Here is a 25,731-nt window from a genome sequence, read left to right as displayed (position 1 = left end):
TACCCGCGCGGATCCCCTCGTCCATCGCTCGCGCCGCGGATTCCCCTTCCCCGCGCGGACCCCCTCGTCCATCGCTCGCGCCGCGGATTCCCCTTCCCCGCGCGGACCCCCTCATCCATCGCTCGCGCCGCGGATCCCCCCCTACCCGCGCGGACCCCCTCGTCCATCGCTCGCGCCGCGGATGCCCCCCGCACGTGATGCCCCCCCGCGTGACGTCACCCCCCCGCACGTGACGTCATCCCCCGCGTGACGTCCCCCTCCGCGTGACGTCATCCCCCGCGTGACGTCACCCCTCCCGCGTGACGTCACCCCCGCCGCGGTTCCCCCTCGCCCCTCACTCCCCCTCGGAGCCCCTGGGTTAGAACTCTCCTAGTATCACTACTTAAAATAATTTCTATTATTCCCTTCCTAAGATCAAGGAGCTTGATTTTTAGGAGGAAAGGGGTCTCTTAAGATTTTAATTGGTTAAGCCCTTTGGCTCGAGACTTAGCTCCATCCAGTAGAGAGTGGGAGTGAACTGATTATCTTATCGCTTGATGATTTGGCGATTCGGAGAACGCTTGAGGGTGACCCGTCAAACGAGCGCACGTGCAGTATCAATTTCGAAAAGTTTGTCTTACGTTTATTATTTGTCACTCTTCCGAGGACCAGATCTTTATTTTGAAAATTCTTTAGATAGAGAGGCTTGGAACATAAAGCCGTACCAATAGATACGGGACAGTTAGAATTTCTCATAACAACTTTTCACCATATAACTCGTAAATTTATTTAGAGTTTCGTTAACGCTATCTCGACTGGCCATTCTCAGTATTAGATTTGTTAAAGTTTAATGACGATACCCGCGGGTGAGGTTGCGTTCTTCTAAGTGCTATCTTTATTCCTAAGAAGAATCGCTTTGCATTCCGAATGCAAATCGATCCTTGATTTCCTTCTTCCACGAAATCGTTTCGAGGAAAGAAAAGAATCGTGGAGTCCACCGGACGTAACACCCTCCGCCTTAGACAAATGTTGGGGGTACACGACATTTGCAAATAATAAGAATATTAGATTCTTTTCTTTCTGAGAAACGGAATAAGGAAATTTATACGCATTATTATATATTTAAAGTAATGTGTAAGAGTATAGTATAAGTGTATTATAATTTTTAAAGAAGGAGGAAAGAAAAGGCGACCTCCATAACCCCTTCCTTTTATTCTTTCGTCCTTCTTGTACAGGATTTCTTTTTATATATGTATATGTTTAGTTTTTTTTTTTATGATTAAAATATAATATGATTAAATATTATATAAAGGCAACTTAACATAAGAAGAATATAAGGATAGTTTAATAAAAATAATTGATAATTGATATTTTAACGCAGTTATATAGTCGCGTGAAAGAGAAGACTGGAGCGGAGAAAGGATAGTAAGGACAAGAGAGAGATGTGGACATTTTGTCTTTGTCAGAGTCGATACCAGATGTGCGTATGAGAGAGAAAGACAAGGCTCCTTCTTTGTCTTTTGATCTTACTCTTCTCTCCTTAAGGGAAAGACTGGTATTCCCCACCCTCGATTCAGGTTAGTCTCGTCAGTCTTCCAAAATGTTTCAATACAGTTTACACATTCGTTTGCAGGTCTGATTCTCATCATGGTTTGATTGCATTGCGTGCAATTTCTTAGAGGTTCAGTAAAGTCTCTATGAATTAGCATGTGTGGCAACACCATTAAGTACTTACGTCGGTGGCCTTTTGGCACTGTAAGGTAGCAGTAGGTGCAAATTTTTTGATGATTTGTGAGGTGTTGGAAGATGTAGTTTTCTGATTGCCTGACACACCTGAGTTCTAATAGGTAATCTGGTGTTCCGGAATGGTCTTGTGGTCTTGTTCCTCTGGTAGAACTATGAATTTCTTCTCCATGCGTGTCGGGGTTCCAGCCATTGTCTTTCTGCCATTTTGCGCTGCGGTTGATGGTTAATTATTCAAGAATTAACTGTAAATATTTGGAATGCGAAATTATATATATATATATATATATATATCTTATATTCTTTTTTTTTTATTTCTAATATTATTTTTCTTTTCTTATTATTATAATTTTTTTTTTTTTTTTGAGGAAAAGGAGTGAATAATATAGAGACAAACAAGGGCATGTGGTTATGGTCAGAGAGTCAGGATTTGATGGTGAGAGTGCGAGGGGGAAAAAAGGGGGAAAAGGTTTCTCTTTTCGCTGTTATGTTTCTTCCCATCGGGCGAAGACAGGCGCTCCCTATCCTTCGCTAAGATATGCTTTATCGGTGTTCAAGTATTTTTCGATGCATCCTCTGCACTCTTCAGCTGGTCTAATTTTTATTATTATTTTATAACATTGTGTGCATCTGGTTTGATTTTCTACTGACGCACTGTGTACTAAATTATGTGGTGCCACTATAGCGTATTCTTGCTGATAGTCTTCCGGAACTTTAAAGAAACATGAATTGCAGATTTTATAGCAGTCTGAAATACGTTGATAAATTTCGCCTTCGAGTGAAACAATACATCGAAGTTCAAATAGGTAGCTGTAGGTTTCAGGGTGATCGCTTGGTTTTACGCCGTCGATCAGTTCATCGTCTTCTTCCTGATTTTCAATGGATAAGTAATGATGTCCCGGTATTTCTACGCTGTAAGCGATTGTCAAGTGTTCAAGTGTGATTCTTGTTATATATATATATATATATATATATATATATATATATAGAAGAAATTAGAATAAATAGCTTTTGCGCTACAGAGATGTTATCCTACATGTTTTGTATATATATTTTGCATATATTCATTATATATATATTTTTATTATTATTGTTAAATTTTTTTTATATATTTTTTTATTTTTATTTTTATTTTTATTTTTTTTTTACACTGCGGGGGAAATATCCTCCATAATGTTCTTGCTGTGACGAGCTATTCCTAATTTAATTAGTGCTTCTTTAAAATCGTACGACGCATCGAAATTTATTGATTTTAGTCGAAGATTAACTAAAGCAGCTCCTTTCCAAAGAGGTTGTACTATGTTTATCCATCCTTTATTACCCTCAGCGACTATGCGAGCAAGATTTTTATTAACTTCTGGCCAGGTGGAAGTGGGGGGTTTTGATCCTGTGTGAGCTAAAGCACAAGCGATGGCACGCCACGGTAATCTTCTGAACTCATCGTCAAGTTCGTACAGTTCGTTGTGAGCCAGACATATTTTCCGGCCAATGTCCTTTAGAAAAATTTTGGCTGCTCCTATTACTCTGCTGACTCTGGTTATTATACCTCTATGCCAGAGCTTGTTGTGCATCACGCTGACGGCTTGATCTTCTTGTATATTTGTTATGAGTTTCTTATTAGCGGCCATTTTAATTTGTAATCTATTTTGCAGTCTTTCGTAGACTTTTTCATCATTTCGGAGTTGTACCCAGAAGAGTAACGGCGATTCCACGCATACAACTCTTACTTCTTGATGCCCTGAGCGTAAATGTGTGGTGTCAATGGATTCGATTTCCATTTTCTATAAAGAGCGATAATGTCGATGGTATTATCGAAAAGGTACTTTGTCCAGTGTTTTATTAAAAGATGAAAACCGTGTGATTATTTCTATTGCTATTATTATTATTATTACTGCTATTAGTATCATTATTATTATCACTATTACTATTATTATCTTAACTGACATTTGTTAAGGAATATAAATTTAGAGCAGTATAACGTACAAATTATAAGGAAATAGCGTATAGGTACAATGAGGGAGAGGGGGAAGGAAGGGAAGAAGAAAAATGAATTTGCTGATTCAATACTTAATGTAAGTGTATTGTGTAAATTTTCTTACATAGATAAGTTCATTAGAGGTACGCCCCCCCCCCTTTTTTTTACGTTAAATGGATTAATATAATACACTAATATTCTATGATGTTAGTGTATATTACCTTATGAATTAATGTAAGAGATGTGTGTTATGGTACTAGATATATATATACAGGGTGATTCAAAATAACCTCCTTGTCCCTGAAATGACACATTCTTGAATCAATTCTAAGACGATTTTTCCTTTGGCAAAATTTCGTCCGAAGCTTAGTTTTTGAATTATTAAAGGAAGTAGTTAACGTATGACGGGTCGAATACAAGAGGCAGGCAAGGGTAGCGCGATTCACCGTCAGACGCGGGTGCTTACGCGGGGCGCCTGCTGCGATCAGCTGGTCGCTATACACATACAGACACACATGCGAACACATACATTCTCTCTCTGTCTGTCTATCTGTCTGTCTGTCTGTCTGTCTCTCTCTCTCTCTCTCATTCGCTCACTCATCTGTAATTTTTTTTTTCTTTTTTTTACGAGAGAGGGGAAAATGCATTTTATGCATACCCACCGGTCGATCTAGTGAGTTATGCGGGACTCGAGTACCAAGTCGAATTACCAACTCGGTACTCCCTACCCACTAAAAACCCCTCTCTTTTCACGAATTTCCTTTGACACACTGTCCCTCTGACTTCCCGAGATCTGTTTTCACATAACGTCAAAAAATAGTTATTATTACCTTGTTCGATGACTTTTGATGTATTGCTGTAATTGCTTGAAGGAGAAATGAATTTTCGATAGATCGTACGTTCTCAAATTTAACGTAGATATCACGTTGCAAAAGACAAGAAATCCACACTAAATTATTAACTGAAAGTTTTTCTTCTTTCATGAACTGTATTCTTTTATAAACTTTAACGTAATCACATTTATTTACTCACTCGATGAGACGAGAAATTTACTAATGACTCTATCACTAATCACTATTAATCACTGTCGAATAATAACTGTGGGCGATTAAAAATCACTCGATGAAAGAAACACGCGCGGACACGTTACTACACGACGCGACGACGCGACAATGCGACGATAATTATTCGGCGACTGCAAGCAGTTTTTTGTCATGGTAGGTTGCGGTAGGTTAAGGTACTACTGGCGCTATCGAACGCGATCATGTGTTCGATTGAAGAATGCGGTAAACATAATAAACATTTAACATATTAATATTATTATTATCATGAATGTGTGTGATATCCATACATCGTATGATATTTATTTAAAAATTAATTAGATTAAATAAGTGTTTTTAAAATATTTATTACTTTTACTATTATCATATAAAATATTAATATTAAATATTTATTTAAGATCAAATTTCTCGTCTCATGGAGTGAGTAAATAAATGTGATTACGTTAAAGTTTATAAAAGAATACAGTTCATGAAAGAAGAAAAACTTTCAGTTAATAATTTAGTGTGGATTTCTTGTCTTTTGTAACGTGATATCTACGTTAAATTTGAGAACGTACGATCTATCGGAAAATTTATTTCTCCTTCAAGCAATTACAGCAATACATCAAAAGTCATCGAACAAGGTAATAATAACTATTTTTTGACGTTATGTGAAAACAGATCTCGGGAAGTCAGAGGGACAGTGTGTCAAAGGAAATTCGTGAATAGAGAGGGGTTTTTATTTAGTTGGTAGGGAGTACCGAGTTGGTAATTCGACTTGATACTCGAGTCCCACATAACTCACTGGATCGACCGGTGGGTATGCATAAAATGCATTTTCCCCTCTTTCGTAAAAAAAAAAAAAAAAAAATTACAGGTGAGTGAGCGAATGAGAGAGAGAGAGAGAGAGAGAGAGAGAGAGAGAGAGAGAGAGAGAGAGAGAGAGAGAGAGACAGACAGACAGACAGACAGACAGACAGACAGACAGACAGACAGAGAGAGAATGTATGTGTTCGCATGTGTGTCTGTATGTGTATAGCGACCAGCTGATCGCAGCAGGCGCCCTGCGTAAGCACCCGCGTCTGACGGTGAATCGCGCCACCCTTGCCTGCCTCTTGTATTCGACCCGTCATACGTTAACTACTTCCTTTAATAATTCAAAAACTAAGCTTCGGACGAAATTTTGCCAAAGGAAAAATCGTCTTAGAATTGATTCAAGAATGTGTCATTTCAGGGACAAGGGGGTTATTTTGAATCACCCTGTATGTGTGTATATACTAAATATACAGGGTGGACCATTTTAACCTTTAATGGAGAATAACTCGAAAACCAAGCCCGGGAGAGAAAAATGTTTCAGACAAAAGTTGTTTGGTTTCGAGGGGGCCATAAGATGGTATCATTGGTTTGACCTTGAAGAGTTATTTGAAGGTCACATGAAGGTCACCTTCAATTTATTAAATGGAACCTACTATTTGTCATTGTATATTCTTGTAGCTTATCTCGAGAGCTTTCCAAAACACTATAATTAAGTACCTTTTCGTTAAGTACTTTTTGAGTTATGAGGCTTGAAATAATTTCTTAATTTTACATAAACCGTAAAATATCTTGTAAAATATTCATTTTTCGATTATCTTACCTTAATACTTTTATGTACAAAATAATGAGAGGAATCAATTGGTGTAAAGAAAACACATAGTTGTTTTTAAGAAAAAATATGAAATTGTTAATTGCAAATTACATATTTTTTCTTCAAAACAACTATGTGTTTTTTTTACACCAGTTGATTCCTTTCATTATTTTGTACGTAAAAGTATTAAGGTAAGATAATCGAAAAATGAATATTTCACAAGATATTTTACGGTTTATGTAAAATTAAGAAATTATTTCAAGCTTCATAACTCAAAAAGTACTTAACGAAAAGGTACTTAATTATAGTGTTTTGGAAAGCTCTCGAGATAAGCTACAAGAATATGCAATGACAAATAGTAGGTTCCATTTAATAAATTGAAGGTGACCTTCATGTGACCTTCAAATAACTCTTCAAGGTCAACCCAATGATACTATCTTATGGCCCCCTCGAAACCAAACAACTTTTGTCTGAAACATTTTTCTCTCCCGTGCTTGGTTTTCGAGTTATTCTCCATTAAATGTTAAAATGGTCCACCCTGTATATAACTAAATAGTCTTAATGTACTTATACGTAATAATAACATGAGTGATATAATATTTAAAATATGTATATGTCAATATATATATATATGGTGGAGATATACTAATAATATAAATGTAGTTAGATTTTCAAAAACCCCTTTTTTGTTATTGTATATCTTTACTTCATATTTTTTTTATTTTTTTTTATTTTTTTATTATTAAAAATTTTCTTTTTTTTCTTTTTCTTCCCCTTTTTTTTATATTGCGGGGAATACATCTCTTGTTATTTTAGTACTTAATTCTACGTGCCCTAGCTTAATTAACATATCTCTAAAGTTGTAGTTTCCTCCATTATGTATCGTCAGCTTGACGAGGGCTGCTCCCCTTCCTAAAGGAAGTACAATGTTGATCCATCCGGTGTGACCTTCGGCTAGGAGCCGGCAAAGTTCTCGGGTTTTCTCTGGCCATATCGTCGAGTTATCGGGTGATCCTGTGTAGGCGAGCCCACACGCAAAGGCTTGCCAAGGTAGGTCTCGAAATCTATCTTCCAGGTGATAGGTTTCGTGCATTGGTCGCCAGGTTGACCAACCGTGGTCGCCTAGACGTACTCTGACCATCCCCGTCGCCTGGCTGATTTTCTCTATCCATCCTCGCCGCCACCCGTTACTCTCTTTGACTACGACGTCCATTTCCAACTTTATGTCTTCCGGGAAGCAAATCAGGAACTTGACATACGGAGGGCAAGTTTCTCTTCCATCTCCTGAAGGTCCTGGTCACCGTTTTTCAACCGGACCCAAAATAATAGGGGAGACACGACCCGGAGGATAAAAACCTCCAGCCGAGATCGTGTAAGGCTTTCTGTGTCAATGGCTGCTGGTTCCATTTTTCTATAAAAGAGGTTAATTGGTCTTATCATTTGCGACTTTGCCGCCGATTATCTATTTGAGTTTTATGGAAGATAACGTTGACAGAAGGCTGAAGAGAGGGGATAGAGGTTTGTAGCGAAATGCTTAAACCTTCATTCCCTGAGTTGTAGAGTATAGGTAGAGTTCTCTTTATCAGAAAGAGATGGATAAATACGGTCTGAGGATCCTTCAGTGTCAGCGGGGTGTTTATTCTTTTGTGGATTCTCGAGTGGAGCGGATGGTTTGTTTGTTGATGGTGGTTGCTTTAGTTTTAAGTGTAATAAGAGCTGAGTGAGAGAATCCCAGATGGCTCCAAGCAAGTATATGGACCAACCATATACTGTATGCAAAGCGTAGCCATGAACTAGAGTATCTAATATTAATTTAAAAATTCTAACGGATAGATATATTCCCATTATTCCAGCGCTGATGTTTCCGAAAATTAAAAATCTATTCCAAAATTTTTCCCAGGTAGAGACGGCGATTTTTTCTATTGCATCCTTGTCTAAAAGATTGGTAATTGAACCTCCTTGTAAGGATGTAGGTCTTCCCATTATTCCCCTGGCGATGGTGTTAAGTACCGCAGGCCTCTCGGCAGGGAACATAATATGGTCTTTTAGATCTTCCAGATCGTTTTCGCTATATATGCCACTAGTGGCTAGCGAACCAGAGCTAACGTACTTCCAAGTAGGCTTGGTTAGAGGTTTCATAATGGCAGGGGGTACTGTATCTACTGGCTTAAGCATAAGTTTATACCATGAATCTCCCAGCAGGTACATTGCAGGTGCAAATGCGTTGCATGCAGTTTGTATCCCCTGACGCAGTGATACATGCGTCTGCGGTGTCAAAAAGAATGTTCGATTTCCCCTCGATACAGGAAGTTGATTGTAACAATGTTCCGTTTGAGCAAGTCTCACCTCGACAGGTACGCATTTTACTATGTGGATTACCTCACCGGCTAACAGCGCCATATATCCTGGTCCTTTCATTAAATAATATGCAAATATATCGGGCGATTGAGTTGCTATGGCTAAGGCGTTTTGCAATAATTGTTGCTCCAGATTACATTGTTGTAAAAGTATATTTCTATATAATTCACTTATTTGTGTACGTATATGTCTTTCTACATACACGAATTTAGAATTCATGTATGTGAAAATATCAAGATTTGATACTTTTGATTGCTTTTTAAGATTTCAATGCCAGGTGATGCTTCAAAAATTATTAATGGATGTTCAGTACGAATTAGAGTATATCCACAAGTAATATATTTCCCTCGACTGGTTAATGCGAATATAGTGTTTTGTGCTGTTAACGAATAAGCTACTTGTGATTGCTGATTCATGCTGTCAATTATTCATGCTGTCTTGTCAGCATATCCTTCATACAATACGCCGTAGCTAGAAAATTTGCAAGTATCAGCAGGTACGGGATCCCAGAAGGTATCTCCTCCTTCTATATCTAAACAACTTGTAGCGCTGAGTTCACACGCTACTCCAGATCTGAGGTGTACTTTGTTAGTATTTATTTTTACGTCGGCTATGTAATCTTGGAGAGTAATTTTAATACTGCCCAATACAATGACGTCCGCCCATGTTCCATATGAGTCGGAATATGCGCCTCCGGAGCACGATCCTTCCGAGTCGACGTGACCGGCTAATATTATAGGATGTGTCAGGGTTTGATTTGATTTTAACTCAGTTATGTAAGTTCCTGCCAATTCATAAGTTTCATAAGTGTGCATACGCCGGCATGCTTCACGGTTTCTTGTATGAACGAATATTTGCCGTTAAAGACATCCATGGTGTGAGAAAACATCCCGCATTTCTTAATTAATCGGTCGACTTCAATTTTACATTGTATTACTTTCACAGAGTCAAATTCGTTAATTTGAAGTAGTTGAATATAAATTCGGCTTGAATTCACGCTTTGCTGGGGAATATCACATTCTTCGATGTTTAGTAATGATAGGGTGGTGAGATTAGCGGACGCTGAACCACAATCGTAGCCTATTATTCCATGGGTGAATTGTAAATTCACGAGTAAGAATGTTAACGTAGCTATTCCCCTGGGATCCATCTGCAAATTTTTCTTATATGTATATATGACATAATTAACCTATCTATTTATCGTTCATTTATGTCGATTAATTATTATATTTATTATTTAGTTACTATCTAACAAAAGGATATTACATGTATATATATATTTTTTTTTATTTTTCTTTTCTTCCCTTTTTTTGTGAGGGTTTATTATTACTATTTTTATTAATACTAGAACAATACAGGCGCGCGCTACGCGCGCGCTATTTATTTCTTACAATTGATACTGTGTATATATATATATATATATATATATATATATATATACAGTATATATATATATATATGTATATACACAGTCAATATTATTTAATGATCATAAAATTATATTGCGCTCATTTTTTACATGCTCATACATGAGATATAATTGAAGAATTAAAAAATACAAACAAGTTAAAATTTTAATATTTAAGATGAGTAACAAATTCGAGGAAATACGATTTAAATATATTACCTTTATTGTTTCTTTTAATTTACCAAAAATTTTTCTTTTTATATATGTATATATAGTTATAGTTAGTTATTTTATTTCTTGCCTTTTGGCTTAGAATGAACTTTCGGTTTACATCAAATCACAGTTGATTAACCTAAGATACAATAATATAATAAAATAAAATGATAGTATAAATTATATAAGTGCAAATATATATATACGATTCTTTCATCAGTTTCTTTTACGAGCATAAAACATAAATTTACGCCAATAAAAAGAATTATACAGAATATTACAGTAAAATATATCAAAGTATATAAAATGATACAAATTTTAATGAAAGGTAATTTACAATATATCATCAATTGATTTGATTAATCAAATTATTAAATCAATTATTAATTTTTATATATTCATCGCGGGTATAATAGTATTAATAATTTGTAACATTTTATAAACATGTTTTGTAATAAATTATTGATTAATATTTGTAAAGATTATTTCAATACTCGTAAAAGAAACAGAAAGAGTTTATATAACACAAAAGTTTGGAATAATAACATTTTGGCACATCTTAACATAAGTTTTTGTGACAGTTAAAATCTAAAAAATATTAATAAAGTTGGAAAAAACTAAAAAAGAAATAAGAATATTACATACATAATATTATATGTATATATATAGTACAATATTATTATATTATAGATTATAATATTATATATTATATAATCTATAATATTATATATTATATAATCTATAATATTATATATTATATAATAATTCTATAATTCTATAATATTATATGTTATATAATATCATAGATTAAAAAGAATCATTAGATAGAAAAAAACACATTTTTAAATATACATAAAAAAGTTTCGTCAAATGGATGTTATAAGTAATGAAAATAATAACCATATTTTAAATTTAATTACCACACGCTGTTTTTAGCTACGACAAACACTATTTTTTATAATAATATATAAATTTTATACTAATTCTATACTAATTTCATACTAATATAAGAAATATAATAAATCTATATTATTAAAAGTTTGAATTATGTAAAGTAATATTACATAAAAAAAATCACAAGTACAATATCACAAAAAAAAATATTTTTATCAATTTTTTGTTGAGAAGATAAAGTAAAGTAACAATAACTATGACATTATGTGGAAGTTGGATTCCTCTTATTCTGATCCTATAAAAAAATATATAAATTAATTTTATATATATGTGTGTGTGTGTGTATGTGTACTATATAATTATAATTATACAGAGTGAGCCATTTTAAGTTACCCACCCCAATAACTTTTTTATTTTTGAATGTACTTACAACAAAATGTTTCAAATAAAAGTTGCTTGACTTCGAGGGGGACAGAAGATGGTGGCAAAAATTTGACCTTGGATAGTCATTTGAAGGTCACATAAAGGTTATCTTCAATTTCTTATATGGAACCTACTATTTTTCATTGCATATCTCGAGAGCTTTCCAAAACACTATAATTAAGTACCTCTTCGTTAAGTACTTTTTGAGTTATGATGCTTGAAATAATTTCTTAATTTTACATAAACCGTAAAATATCTTGTAAAATATTCATTTTTCGATTATCTTACCTTAATACTTTTATGTACAAAATAATGAGAGGAATCAATTGGTGTAAAGAAAACACATAATTGTTAAAAAAAAAAATGTAATTTGCAATTAACAATTACATTTTTTTTCGAAACAATTATGTGTTTTCTTTACACCAATTGATTCCTCTTATTATTTTGTACGTAAAAGTATTAAGGTAAGATAATCGAAAAATGAATATTTTACAAGATATTTTACGGTTTATGTAAAATTAAGAAATTATTTCAAGCCTCATAACTCAAAAAGTACTTAACGAAAAGGTACTTAATTATAGTGTTTTGGAAAGCTCTCGAGATAAGCTACAAGAATGTGCAATGAAAAATAGTAGGTTCTATTTAAGAAATTGAAGGTGACCTTTATGTGACCTTCAAATGACTATCCAAAGTCAAATTTTTGCCACCATCTTCTGTCCCACTCGAAGTCAAGCAACTTTTATTTGAAACATTTTGTTGTACATTCAAAAATAAAAAAGTTATTGGGGTGGGTATCTTAAAATGGCTCACCCTGTATAATTATAATTATATAGTACACATACACACACACACATATATATAAAATTAATTTATATATTTTTTTATAGGATTAGAATAAGACGAATCCAACTTCCACATAATGTCATAGTTATTGTTACTTTACCTTATCTTCTCAACAAAAAATTGATAAAAATATTTTTTTTGTGATATTGTACTTGTGATTTTTTTATGTAATATTACTTTACATAATTCAAACTTTAATAATATAGATTTATTATATTTCTTATATTAGTATGAAATTAGTATAGAATTAGTATAAAATTTATATATTATTATAAAAAATAGTGTTTGTCGTAGCTAAAAACAGCGTGTGGTAATTAAATTTAAAATACGGTTATTATTTTCATTACTTATAACATCCATTTGACGAAACTTTTTTATGTATATTTAAAAATGAGTTTTTTTCTATCTAATAATTTTTTTTAATCTATAATATTATATAATCTATAATTTATAAAATAAAAATATTAAATATTTTTGTATTAATAAAAATATTTTAAATTATTTCCGTTACACACTGCATTTTATTAGTAAATAAAATGTAAAATTTTCCAATATTAAAATTTATATTTGTAAAAAATTTTTATATATTCCCTGAACAAATTATTATTATTATTATTACTTTAACAAAATTGTTTTTTTCACATTTAATAAACAAAAAATTAAATATAAATTTCTTTATATACATAATTTTTAACAAATTTGTTATTTCGTTGACTACCAAGATAAACTTTCAATGCTTGCCAAGAACGAACTCGCGAAAAAGCAACATAAAGTTGTCCATGATTAAAAACATCTTTGCGAAAATCTAATCCAATTCTATCAAACGTCTGTCCTTGTGATTTATTAATCGTCATGGCAAAAGCTAATTTTATTGGAAATTGTCTCCTAGAAAAAGTAAATGGAAATACATTTTCGCAATATAACGTTATACGATTCAAAAAAACAATGTCTCTTATTTTGTCACCTGTTAAAATCTTACATTTTAATAAATGATCTTTAAGCTCTATAATCATTAATCTAGTGCCATTACAAAGACCTTCATTGATACTTAAATTTCTAATTAACATAATAATACAATTTGGTCTTAAACGCAATTCATGAGGAGGAAGAGACGATGGAGATAAACTATTTAAATATTCTGGTAACAATGCTTCACTCATGTCACCATTGTCATTATTCACGACAGTATCTACACTTGTATAAATTCGTTCTTCATTTATATTTAATAATTCCACAACTTTCTTATTAATTTCATCTACATCAATATTTCTTGCAGAAAGTATGGCACATTTAGACATTTTAACAAATTCTTTTTTTCTTATTAAATCACCATATATATCTTCCACAATATCAGCGTTAATAGATGCTATACAACATTCAGGAATTTGTATATTATCATTAAGATCATTTAATGTACCATCTCCAACATTCAATAAAAACTTTACAAATTCAATTTCTTCTGGAAGAACTCTCATATTTTATATTAAAAAGAATTTTACGAAATGTTTCCAAAGAGAACTAAATTTAATAGAAAGATTTACAATTTCACTTCGAGTAGCATGTACTTTAATAGGCAAAAGTTGTCTAAAATCACCACCTAATAAAACAATTTTTCCACCGAAAGGAATATCATTATTCATAATATCACGCAATGTTCGGTCCATTATTTCTAAAGCTTATCGTGGTGCCATTGGTGCTTCATCCCAAATAAAAATATCAATTTCTTTTAAATATTGAGCTTCTTTTGATTGGATTTTAATAGTTGATGATGAATCAGCAAATAATGGAACTGGTAATCCAAATATCTTATGGACTGTTTTTCCAAAAGGTAATAATGTAGCTGCAATACCTGTAAATGCCATTGTACATACACGTTTATTTTTAATTCTAGCTAAATAATAGATAGTTGTGTATATATATGTTTTACCTGATCCACCTGGACCATCAATATAAAAACAATTATTAGAGATAATATTATTTTCTAATTCATTTAATATAAGATCGACGATCTCTTTCTGCTTATTATTTAATTGTTTATATTGTTTGGTACCTATTTCCATAGCTTTTTCAAATGCCATGCAATCCTCTTCTTCTTCATTTTCTGTTAATTGTTCCATTTGTGGAAAATCAACAAAACTTTTACCTTCACCACGAAGCATACTATTAATTTGTACATATGCTTTTTTTTGTCCCTGTAACGTACCAAAATATCGAATATAATCCTCAGACATTGCTATTTTAAAGTTTTCCCACAACTCTTCAGGATGTAATGGTTGACAATGTAATAATATACGTACAAATAATCTACGAAGTTGTCGTGGCATCATCCATCCAACAGCTTCATTCATAGCTCTTTTCCATTCATCATCATCTTCAATCAAACTTAAAGCTAAATATGCTGCTGAAAATGATTGACAAACTTCTCCATTTACAGTTCTTAAATCGTTAAAACTTGTGGCCCCTTTTACTGTGAGTAACAATAATCGTAAATGAAATAATTCTATTTGTGTTGGACTAACGGAATACATTCGTCCTATACAATTATAATGACTTTTACGTTTGACCCAACGTGATACATTTTTACCATTAACTTTCTCTTTTTTAAATGTATAATAACTTGGAATTTCTATATACAAATACTGTTTTGCTTCTTCATCGCGTAAGTTTAATGAAAAATAATCTATTAACATAGTAACTTGATCTAAAGCAGAAGTCATTGCATTGTCAATGTTTTCATTTTCAATTATAATATTTTGCTCATTAGGAAGATGAACTGGTAAACGTATTATAGCGTGACTTTTATCTTGTAGTTTTTTACTAAGAATACGCCAGCTAGCTTCAACAGATCCAACATAACGAGCTTCGATATAATTATGTATCTCATCATGATCAATAACAACACTTTCTGTTATTGGTTCAATAGTTATAGCAGCAACATCATGTCCTTTATAAATATATTTATATAGATATTTAACTGATTTAATACTTGAAACTACTTCAACATTTATATGACTATTAAATATAATTGATAAAGTAGGACAATATGGAACAGCATAACGATTATCAACTACATATCCACCAGGACGTTCAAAATTTCTTCCATTATTTCGTCGACGATAATAAGGATAAGCATCTTCATCCATTCTTTTTCTTCGAGAAAAGGTTTCGGATAATGTTTCGAACAACGTCCATCTACTAAACACCAATCGCTACAAGGTCCATGAATCATATGTCTCATAACTATATCATGTAAGATTTGATTTTCACATGGATCAGGAATTTCAGCAGAAATAAATTTATCAACGATCTGCGGAGTTATTTTAAAATTATATTTTAATGTAATCAGTATATGAACATGTGGCAACCCACGTTTTTGAAATTCAATAACGTACACAAACGCTGCTACTTCACCAAAAAACTTTTGCTTAACAATCAAATCAATTAAGTAATCCTTTTTAATGTTAAAAACACGAGCACATATGTCAGGTCTATCACAAGCTTGTTGACCGGGTAAAAGATTTTCCTCAATTTCACGCCATTTTGGATTGCAAGTCATGGTAATGAAAAGATCTGGTTTACCAAATTTACTAACAATTGCCATTGCAGCTTGATAATTTTGTAACATATTACATGGCGATCCAATAAATGTGTAAGGAAGTATGACCATTTTTCCAATACGCCCATTTAAGTTATTCGCTGTAGTTTGTAAATAATCTCTTAAACCTTGATATGTTTCACTACGTAATTCTTTTTGATGATTTTTACAATAATCAATTCTATCTTTTTCAATTTTTACATAACTGTCTACAAGCCACTGCTGAAATAAACGACGTCCTAATAAAAAACCATTAAATTCATCACGAATAGCTATACGGTATTTAATATATTGTCCTCTAGTTATTCGTCTATTACTATTTAATTTTTTTAAATCACGATGCCATCCTTGAGTGTCGTGTGGATAAAATAAAGGATATACCCATGGTTCAACATTGGGATCCATAATACTAACTTTTTGTAAACTTTTAATATTTTTATTACATATAGTAACGTATGAATCTGGAATTTCTCCATCAGCAGTTGTATAAAAAACAGCAGCAACTTCATTAGTTCTTTGAGCATTGTATCGACGTCGATCCATATTTGGTCTTAAAGTAAACGATAATTGTAATTCCGGTAATAATTCACCAGATTCCATTTCTAAACGTCGTTGCTTTTCTAATTCTTCACCCATCATTTGATAAGACTGAGCAAATACATTAAATTCCCGCATTATTTGTTCAAGGTTTTGTACAATTTCAAAATCTATGTATGAATTTTGATTAAGACGATGATTTATTGCTTCATTTGAATCTACGATAAAAAGTTGGCCATAAGTAGGACTTTCGTTTTGTGCAGCATATAATGCTTTATTAATTTGATAATAAATCTGTCCTTGTATTTTAAAACAATATGGACCAGGTCGTCTACCTTGAAAGTTAATTAAATTAGCGTTAAATGAGGCAAATGAAAATGAACTGTTATAACTACGAATATTTTGAAAAAAATTATTAGATTTTATGTGACTACCATCAAATAAACTACGAATGAATTGAGGAAATTCAGGCAATGGTTGCACAGATACTGCACCATGATTACAACAATCATGAAATGAATATCCTCTATTAGAAACTTTTTCAGCTGCAAAGTGTTTTGCATTACAATGAATACAATACACATCCATAGGACCAATATAATATTCAATTACATCAGTAAGTGATAGTGTACTAATATTATTTAAACGAGGTTGTTTTTTCTGCCGTGATCGATAACGAGTTTGATATTCTACAGATGATTGTAATGTTGATCTAACACTTAAAGGATTTTCTTCAATTTCTCAATCTAATTCTATTACACGATTATCATTTGATGTACCAGCAATACAAATAGTTTGTTGATTTGACTTTTTTGAAGAATTTTCAACTAATTTGTTATTTTCACGACGGCGTCGTTGATTCTCCCTTCTTTTTTCTTGATGTCGTTGTAAAAATTCTTTTCTTTCTTCTAAAGTACGTACAATTTTACGTCTTGTCATTTCATAAGAATTTTCTATATTAATATACTATATATGAGATCTTAAATATATACACGTAATGTTATTAATAAATATTAATAAAGAGAAAATAATTTATACAAAAAATTTTTTACTATTGAAATATCTTTTACTATTTAAATAATCTACATACTATTATTATATTAATAATATATTATTATTATTATTTATATATTATTATTTAAATATTATTATTACTTATAAATTATTATTATTATTAGATTAAATTCAATTTAAAATAAAAATTAATATTCTCTTTAGGAGTGGAATCTGACGAATTATTATCGGAGTTACAATTATCATTTACTTTAAGACCAAATATGGATGTCGATACAACGCTCAAAGAATTAATAAAGTTGCTGCTGTTTTTCTCACTTTAAATAAATTAGCTTACATAAATAAGTTAATTATTATGGTTATTATAGTTATTGTTAAAATTATTATTTTGTTATCATCATTATCATCATCTTCATTATCATTTTTATCGTTATCATTGTTGTTATCGTCAATATTATAATAGTTTATATCATCAGTATCATCATTTATATATCATTCATATCATCGATTATCATCAATATCATAATTATTATTAATAATAATACTATTATTATTATTAATAATAATACTATTATTATTATTAATAATCAATACTTCTGAATAATATTATTTATTTATTAATTACACATACATAAAAAAATAAAATAAATTACAATATATAATAATTAATAATACTACTGTAATAAAATTAAATATTAATTAAATTTTTATAAATACAATATAATGAAATATATTATAATACAATAAAATTAAAATATAATTAAATATAAAATACTAATTGTAATTAAATTAAAATAACAATATAAAAAGTTTTCTCAAATAATTTTCTTTCTTCACTCTTCCTTCTTCTTTTCCTCTTTTTCTACTATTTATTTTGTCACTTTTTATAACTTTCTCGCCTTTCCTGAAACAAAAGAAATAAATATTAATAATTTACATTTATTTTAAAAAATAATATATAAGAAATTATACAAATAATACATACATACATACATACATATGTATAATTTATCTATACATATCTATATGTATACAGGGTGAGTTTTTTATCTTGAGACATCGAAATATCTCGTAAAGTTTGAAAGATACGAAAAAATGTTTCAGACAAAAGTTGTATGGTTTCAAGGGGGACATAAGATGGTGTCATTAGTTTGACCTTGAAGAGTCACCTGAAGGTTACGTGAAAATCACCACCAACTTCTTAAATGGGATACCCTATATACTTTTACATATTCTTGTAGGTCATCTCGAGAGCTTTCCAAAACAGTATAATTAAGTTAGTTTTCATTAAGTACTTTCCGAGTTATGAGACTTGAAATCATTTCTTAATTTTACATAAATCGTAAAATATCTTGTAAATTATTCATTTTTTGATTATCTTACCTTAATACTTTTATGTACAAAGTAATGAGAGGAATCAATTGGTGTAAAGAAAACACATAATTGTTTCGAAAAAAAAAAATTAATTTGCAATTAATTACATTTTTTTTTTCGAAACAATTATGTGTTTTTTTACACCAATTAATTCCTCTCATTATTTTGTACATAAAAGTATTAAGATAAGATAATCGAAAAATGAATATTTTACAAGATATTTTGCGATTTATATAAAATTAAGAAATGATTTTAAGCCTCATAACTCGGAAAGTACTTAATAAAAACTAACTTAATTATAGTGTTTTGGAAAGCTCTCGAGATGAGCTATAAGAATATGTAAAAACATATAGGATGTCTTATTTAAAAAGTTGGAAGTGATCTTCACGTAACTTTCAGGTGAGTCTTTAAGGTCAAACTAATGACATTATCTTATGTCGCCCTTGAAACCATATAACTTTTGTCTGAAACATTTTTTCGTATCTTTTAGACTTTACGAGATATTTCGATGTCTCAAGATAAAAAACTCACCCTGTATATAAATTATATTATATATATGTATATATATTTAAATTGTATTATATTAATATATAATTTTATATAAATAATTTTATAGACCTTATTGTTAATATTATATTATATATATTTAAATTGTATTATATTAATATATAATTTTATATAAATAATTTTATAGACCTTATTGTTAATATTATATTAATAAGATCTTAATCATAAATCTTTTCTTGTAACGTAAACTTATGAAAAGTTAACGAATTCAATATTTGTGAAATAAAATTTTTCACTATTCACGAGTTCATGCTAGAGAAAAAGATTTATGATTGAACTCCAAGTAGCGAAAAGATCATACCACTTGTATCATATTTATATTTACAATTATATTTACAATGTATATAGAATATAAACTATATTGTAGTGTATTTAATTATGTATATACAGGGTGTCCTAGACCACCAGTACACCCCTTTTCTTTCAAAAACTAAGCATTTTAGAGAAAAATGTTTCAGACAAAAGTTGTTTGGTTTCGAAAGGGCCATAAGATGGTACCATTGGTTTGACCTTGAAGAGTCATTTGAAGGTCACGTGAAGGTCACTTCAATTTTTTTAAATGGAATACCCTATATATTTTTGCACATTCTTATAGCTCATCTCGAGAGCTTTCCAAAACACTATAATTAAGTTAGTTTTCATTAAGTACTTTCCGAGTTATGAGGCTTGAAATAATTTCTTAATTTTCCGTAATTCATAAAATATCTTGTAAAATATTCATTTTTCGATTATCTTACCTTAATACTTTTATGTACAAAATAATAAGAGGAATCAATTGGTGTAAAAGAAACACAGTTATTTTTAAGAAAAAATATGTAATTGTTAATTACAAATTACATATTTTTTCTTCGAAACAACTATGTGTTTTCTTTACACCAATTGATTCCTCTCATTATTTTATACATAAAAGTATTAAGGTAAGATAATCGAAAAATGAATATTTTACAAGATATTTTATGATTTACGTAAAATTAAGAAATTATTTCAAGCCTCATAACTCGGAAAGTACTTAATGAAAACTAACTTAATTATAGTGTTTTGGAAAGCTCTCGAGATGAGATACAAGAATGTGCAAAAATATATAGGGTATTCCATTTAAAAAAATTGATGTGACTTTCACGTGACCTTCAAATGACTCTTCAAGGTCAAACCAATGATACCATCTTATGGCCCCCTCGAAACCAAACAATTTTTGTCTGAAATATTTTTCTCTAAAATGCTTAGTTTTTGAAAGAAAAGGGGTGTACGGGTGGTCTAGGACACCCTGTATACTTATATATATATATATATATATATATATATATATATATATAATTAAATATGTATATTATAATATAGATTATATTATTTTTATTTATATAGTTAAATTACATTAATAATTTTAAACCTTCTCTCCCTACATTATTACATATATACTTCTTAACCATTAGTGTGTATGCATGATAATACATCGTATAATACATTGATTTATTAAAAAATAACAAGAATTGTACGTATCTTTATACAATTACATATATATAACTATGTTCATTAAATTTTATTAACATAATAAATAATAAGTACTTCATAAATATTTTCTACTATAATTCTTGCTATTTTTCAGCTAAGTTATTTATAAATATATATGTATTATCTTTACTTATACTTTATCTTATATATATATATATATATATATATATATATACAGGGTGGACCATTTTAACCTTTAATGGAGAATAACTCGAAAACCAAGCCCGGCAGAGAAAAATGTTTCAGACAAAAGTTGTTTGATTTCGAGGGGGCCATAAGATGGTACCATTGGTTTGACCTTAAAGAGTCATTTGAAGGTCACATGAAGGTCACCTTCAATTTCTTAAATGGAACCTACTATTTGTCATTGCATATTCTTGTAGCTTATCTCGAGAGCTTTCCAAAACACTATAATTAAGTACCTTTTCGTTAAGTACTTTTTGAGTTATGAGGCTTGAAATAATTTCTTAATTTTACATAAACCGTAAAATATCTTGTAAAATATTCATTTTTCGATTATCTTACCTTAATACTTTTATGTACAGTGGGGGTAGATTTCTATCCCTACTCCGTCTAATAGAGCATCGAGACTTGGGACTCGCTCGTTCTCGAGCCTCTATTCTCGATAACAGCGCTCCCGATAATCTGAGTCTCGAGAATCCAGTCTGGCTGTCGAGAACGAGCGGGAGTGAGAGCAGATTTGCACGCCCCTATGGTATTCCCATGCAAAATTTTGTTAATTGATCTTGCAACGTTAATATATATTCGTTGCCTCTCTCGGTCTTTGGTAAAGGACCAACGATATCCATTGCTACTTTATCAAAGGCAGATCCTGGAGTGTCAGTGATTATCATAGGTTGTTTAGTTTTTACTCGGACTAATTTCTTTAATTGGCATTGTAAACATTGTTGTATATATTTTTGGACGTCGGATTTTAAATTTTCCCAATAATAATTATGTTTTATTCTATGGTATGTTTTAGTAACGCCACGATGTCCTCCTGCTGGTGGACAGTGCGTCTCGCCGATTATAACAGGGCGTAAATCTTTAGGAGGATATTTAATTAATCCATTACATATTATTATTTTAGTGGGTGTGTCGAGGAGTATTAATCGAAGCTGTATCTTAATATTATCCCACGGGACATTGTTAATGTAATCAGTCTTTGCTATACTGAGTGTTTCTAATTTCAATGTTTCAAGTAGATTTCGTAAATCGTTTAATACTGTAACGATTTGGTTGAGAGTTACTGTAGGACCTTCTCGTTGTCCTTCGCTGACAGGCAGTGCCATGTGGTAATAGTTCTTATATTTTATGGCGTTAGCTTTACCCAAGACAAGAGAATTTAGATGTGGTAATTCGTTTCGCTCAAATAATTTTTTAGATCCAGAATCCAGAGAATTTCCCTCAGTATCAACAAAATATGCAATGTTGTCTTTTCGTAAAAATAGTAATTCACGTGAGTCGACAATATTATTCTTTAAGAATTTATCTCTGATTATAACGGGTTTTATTTTCCTGGATTTTAGATTTCTATTAATGTCATCTTCTTCCTTCCTTTCTTCTTCTGTGCTTAATTCATTTATTGTTTTATAATTTTTGTCAGGAGGATCATTTCGTTCATTAAATTTTTCGGTATCATTTTTGAATTTAGCTATCTGACTTCTTGTTAATATTCTGTTCTGTTTAGGAGGATCATGTATCAGTGCTTTCTCTGTTAGCTGTGCCTCGACCGGTTCATTTAATTCTTCTAAAGTAAATGGAAGCAAGTCAGGATTATCTTCCGTTATTATTTCTTCATTATCTTCGCTATCGGAGAGATGTAAATGAAAATAGTCGCTTTCTTCTTCTTCTTCGTCTTCTTCAAGTTCTTCTAACATTTCAGATATTACTTGAGCATCTTCGGGGTTGTCAGGGTTTAAAAGTTTTTTATTTCTTATAATTTTGCAATCAAATTCTTCAATATTTGCTGGATTCCTGGATAATGCATCTGCATTTACATTAGTTTTTCCTGCCTTGTATACTACTTCATAATCATATTCGGCCAACTTCAATCTCCATCTTAATATCCGCATATTTGCATCTTGAGCGTTTTTAAACCACATTAGTGGTTTATGATCTGTAACTAAAGTGAATTTTCTTCCGTACAAGTATGGTCGGAAATGCTTAACGCAATATACTATTGCAAGTGCTTCTTTTTCGTAGGTATCGTACTTTAATTCGTTGTCCGTCAAAGTTCGTGAGGCATAAACTATCGGTCTATCTTTGTTTACTTGTCCTTGTGATAGGATTCCTCCCACAGCTGTGCCAGAAGCGTCAGTGGTTAAAATAAATGGTTTAGAGAAATCTGGGTATTGTAATACTGGTTCTTCGCACAATTTTTGTTTTAAAGTTTCGAATGACTCCTCTTGAGTGGCCGTCCACTCGAATCGTACTTCATTCTTTAATAATAATGTTAATGGTTTCGCTAATTTAGAAAAGTTTGGCATAAATCTTCTATAATATCCGGCAAGTCCCAAAAATTGTTTAATATTTCTTGGCGTTTTCGGTCTTGGAAAGTGTTGTACTGCTTCTAATTTTTTCGGATCCGGTTTTACTCCATCTCTGCCGATTACATGTCCCAGATATGTTACTTCAGATTTCAGAAATTTACATTTATCAGGTTGTAATTTCAGATTAGCCTCGCGAAGGCGTTCAATTAATGCATTGTATTTCCTTTCGTGTTCTTCCAATGAAGATGAAGTAAATGACGATATCATCCATATAAACAAATAATTCTTCACCTTGTAATCCAGTCAACACTAAATCCATCAGACGTTGAAAGGTTGCTGGAGCATTTTTAAGACCGAAAGGCATTCGCTCGAATTCATAATGTCCAAAAGGCGGTTGTAAATGCAGTTTTATGACTATCCGCAGAATCCATTTTTATTTGGAAAACCGGATGCTAAGTCGCATACTGAAAAATAACGAGCTCCTCCTAATTGATCCAATATATCGACGATATTCGGAAGAGGATATGCATCTCCTATAGTTTTTTCATTTAAAGCGCGAAAGTCTAAGACCATTCTCCATCGTTTATTACCCTTCGAATCTTCCTTTTTTGGCACAATCCATATAGGCGTATTGTAAGGTGATTGTGAGTGTTTCACGATTCCTCCTTCTAGTAATTCTTCTACCTGTTTATTTATTTCTTCTTTGTGTATTTGTGGGAAACGATACTGTCGGGTATTTATTGGATGGTCATCTGTGGTCGGAATTTGATGTAGTAATACGTTTGTCGCAGTCAATTTTTCTCCGGGAATGTGAAATCGATCCTGACTATTCGTTATTAACTTTATTATGTTGTCTCTCTCCGTTCCATTTAGATGTTCTAATCGTAGAGATTCTATTATTTCAACGAGTCGATTCTTCATTTTTCTTTCAGTGACCACCAAACACTTAGAATTTGCAACATTAATTTGTTAGCTTCCTTCATGTTTTGATTTACGTTTTTGCATAAATTTATTTACGATCTCTTGAGATTTGTTTAACAAAGACGTGGAAATTTTTGAAGACGGTCTGTGTTTTTTGAGACCTTTAATTTTTAACTTTTTATTTTTTCGAGTCAGCGTTTGAACTTTATTGAGGAGATTTTTTCGAGAAATTTCTAATTCATTATCGTTATTTTTTGAAAACAATTCAAATTCCGGGAATTCGATATCAAAGGGGGATAAGGAATTGCTCCCCTTTTTAAAATAAGAAGGTGTCGAATTGTGTAACGAGGTTTGGTAACTTCCCTCCTCACAATTGACGGAGCTAGGATTTTCTGTCGAGGTTTGGAAGTTTCCCTCCGAAATCCTAGAGTTAATTTCCTTTGGAGAGGTCTGGTAATTTGCCTCTTCTAGGATTTTTGAATTTATTTCCCTATTTTTTTCTTCATGATTATTTTCATTTTTAAATTCTTTTTTGTTTTCCCTTTGGTTTAATATCTCTTCTTTATTTTCATTCAGTATTCCATCAACAGTAGGATTATGTTGATGGTTTTCGTGTTCAAATTCCGCTCCATTTTTGCAACTTGCAATTTCCTCTTCTTTCTTCTTTTTTATTTTTATTTTATTTTTCTTCTTATTCTTGATTTCATTTTTTTCTTGATTTATTATTTCTTTATCAATTTTGTTTTGAGATTCCTTGATGCTAACTTCATTGTTATTTTTATTTTTATCTTTGATTTCCATCTCACCCTTGTAATTGAGCTCCTCAGTCATTTTGTTAAATACCTTATGTTTAATTTCTGCCTCTATACGGACTGATTTTTCTAAGTCGTTTCGGTCTTCCAATGAAGATTCGTGGTCGTCAAGCACTTCGTTCAACGGTTTTAAGCGCAAGATCGGAACTTGTATTTCCGTTTCTTCATCTAGGGTACTTATGATGTTTAAATACGCTTTTCCGGATGTATTTTCAACAATGGTGTCCCCTAGGTAAATTCCGTGTTTTAATTTTAATCTAGGTATATATCCTACTTTTATTTCTGGATTTTTTATTCTCACATAAAATAATGACTCAGATCGTGGAGCCGCTACGATCATCTCCGGCGTAAAGAAAGGTATGTTAATTCCAGATGCAGTCAGGCATTCCTCCGCATAATCTATTTTC

The 25,731-nt window shown here is 31.5% G+C and overlaps 2 protein-coding genes across 2 annotated transcripts; both read right to left on the bottom strand.

Annotated features, from left to right (window-relative positions):
* Window positions 1-7,822: 7,822 nt before the first annotated feature.
* Window positions 7,823-8,941, bottom strand: LOC145973923 (uncharacterized). Its single transcript, XM_083103598.1, has one exon. The coding sequence runs from the start codon at window positions 8,939-8,941 to the stop codon at window positions 7,907-7,909; it is 1,035 nt and encodes a 344-aa protein (XP_082959724.1). The 3' UTR covers window positions 7,823-7,906.
* Window positions 8,942-15,570: 6,629 nt separating this feature from the next.
* On the bottom strand, window positions 15,571-16,773 carry LOC145973780 (uncharacterized). Its single transcript, XM_083103354.1, has one exon. The coding sequence runs from the start codon at window positions 16,771-16,773 to the stop codon at window positions 15,571-15,573; it is 1,203 nt and encodes a 400-aa protein (XP_082959480.1).
* Between the last annotated feature and the right edge of the window lie 8,958 nt (window positions 16,774-25,731).

The sequence above is a fragment of the Camponotus vicinus genome, unplaced genomic scaffold (assembly GCF_025532165.1).
Source record: "Camponotus vicinus isolate PSW18456_S1 unplaced genomic scaffold, iyCamVici1.0 SCAF_6, whole genome shotgun sequence".
Lineage (NCBI taxonomy): Eukaryota > Metazoa > Arthropoda > Insecta > Hymenoptera > Formicidae > Camponotus > Camponotus vicinus.
Note: the sequence above shows the minus strand (reverse complement) of the source record. Positions and strands in the feature narration are given on the sequence as shown.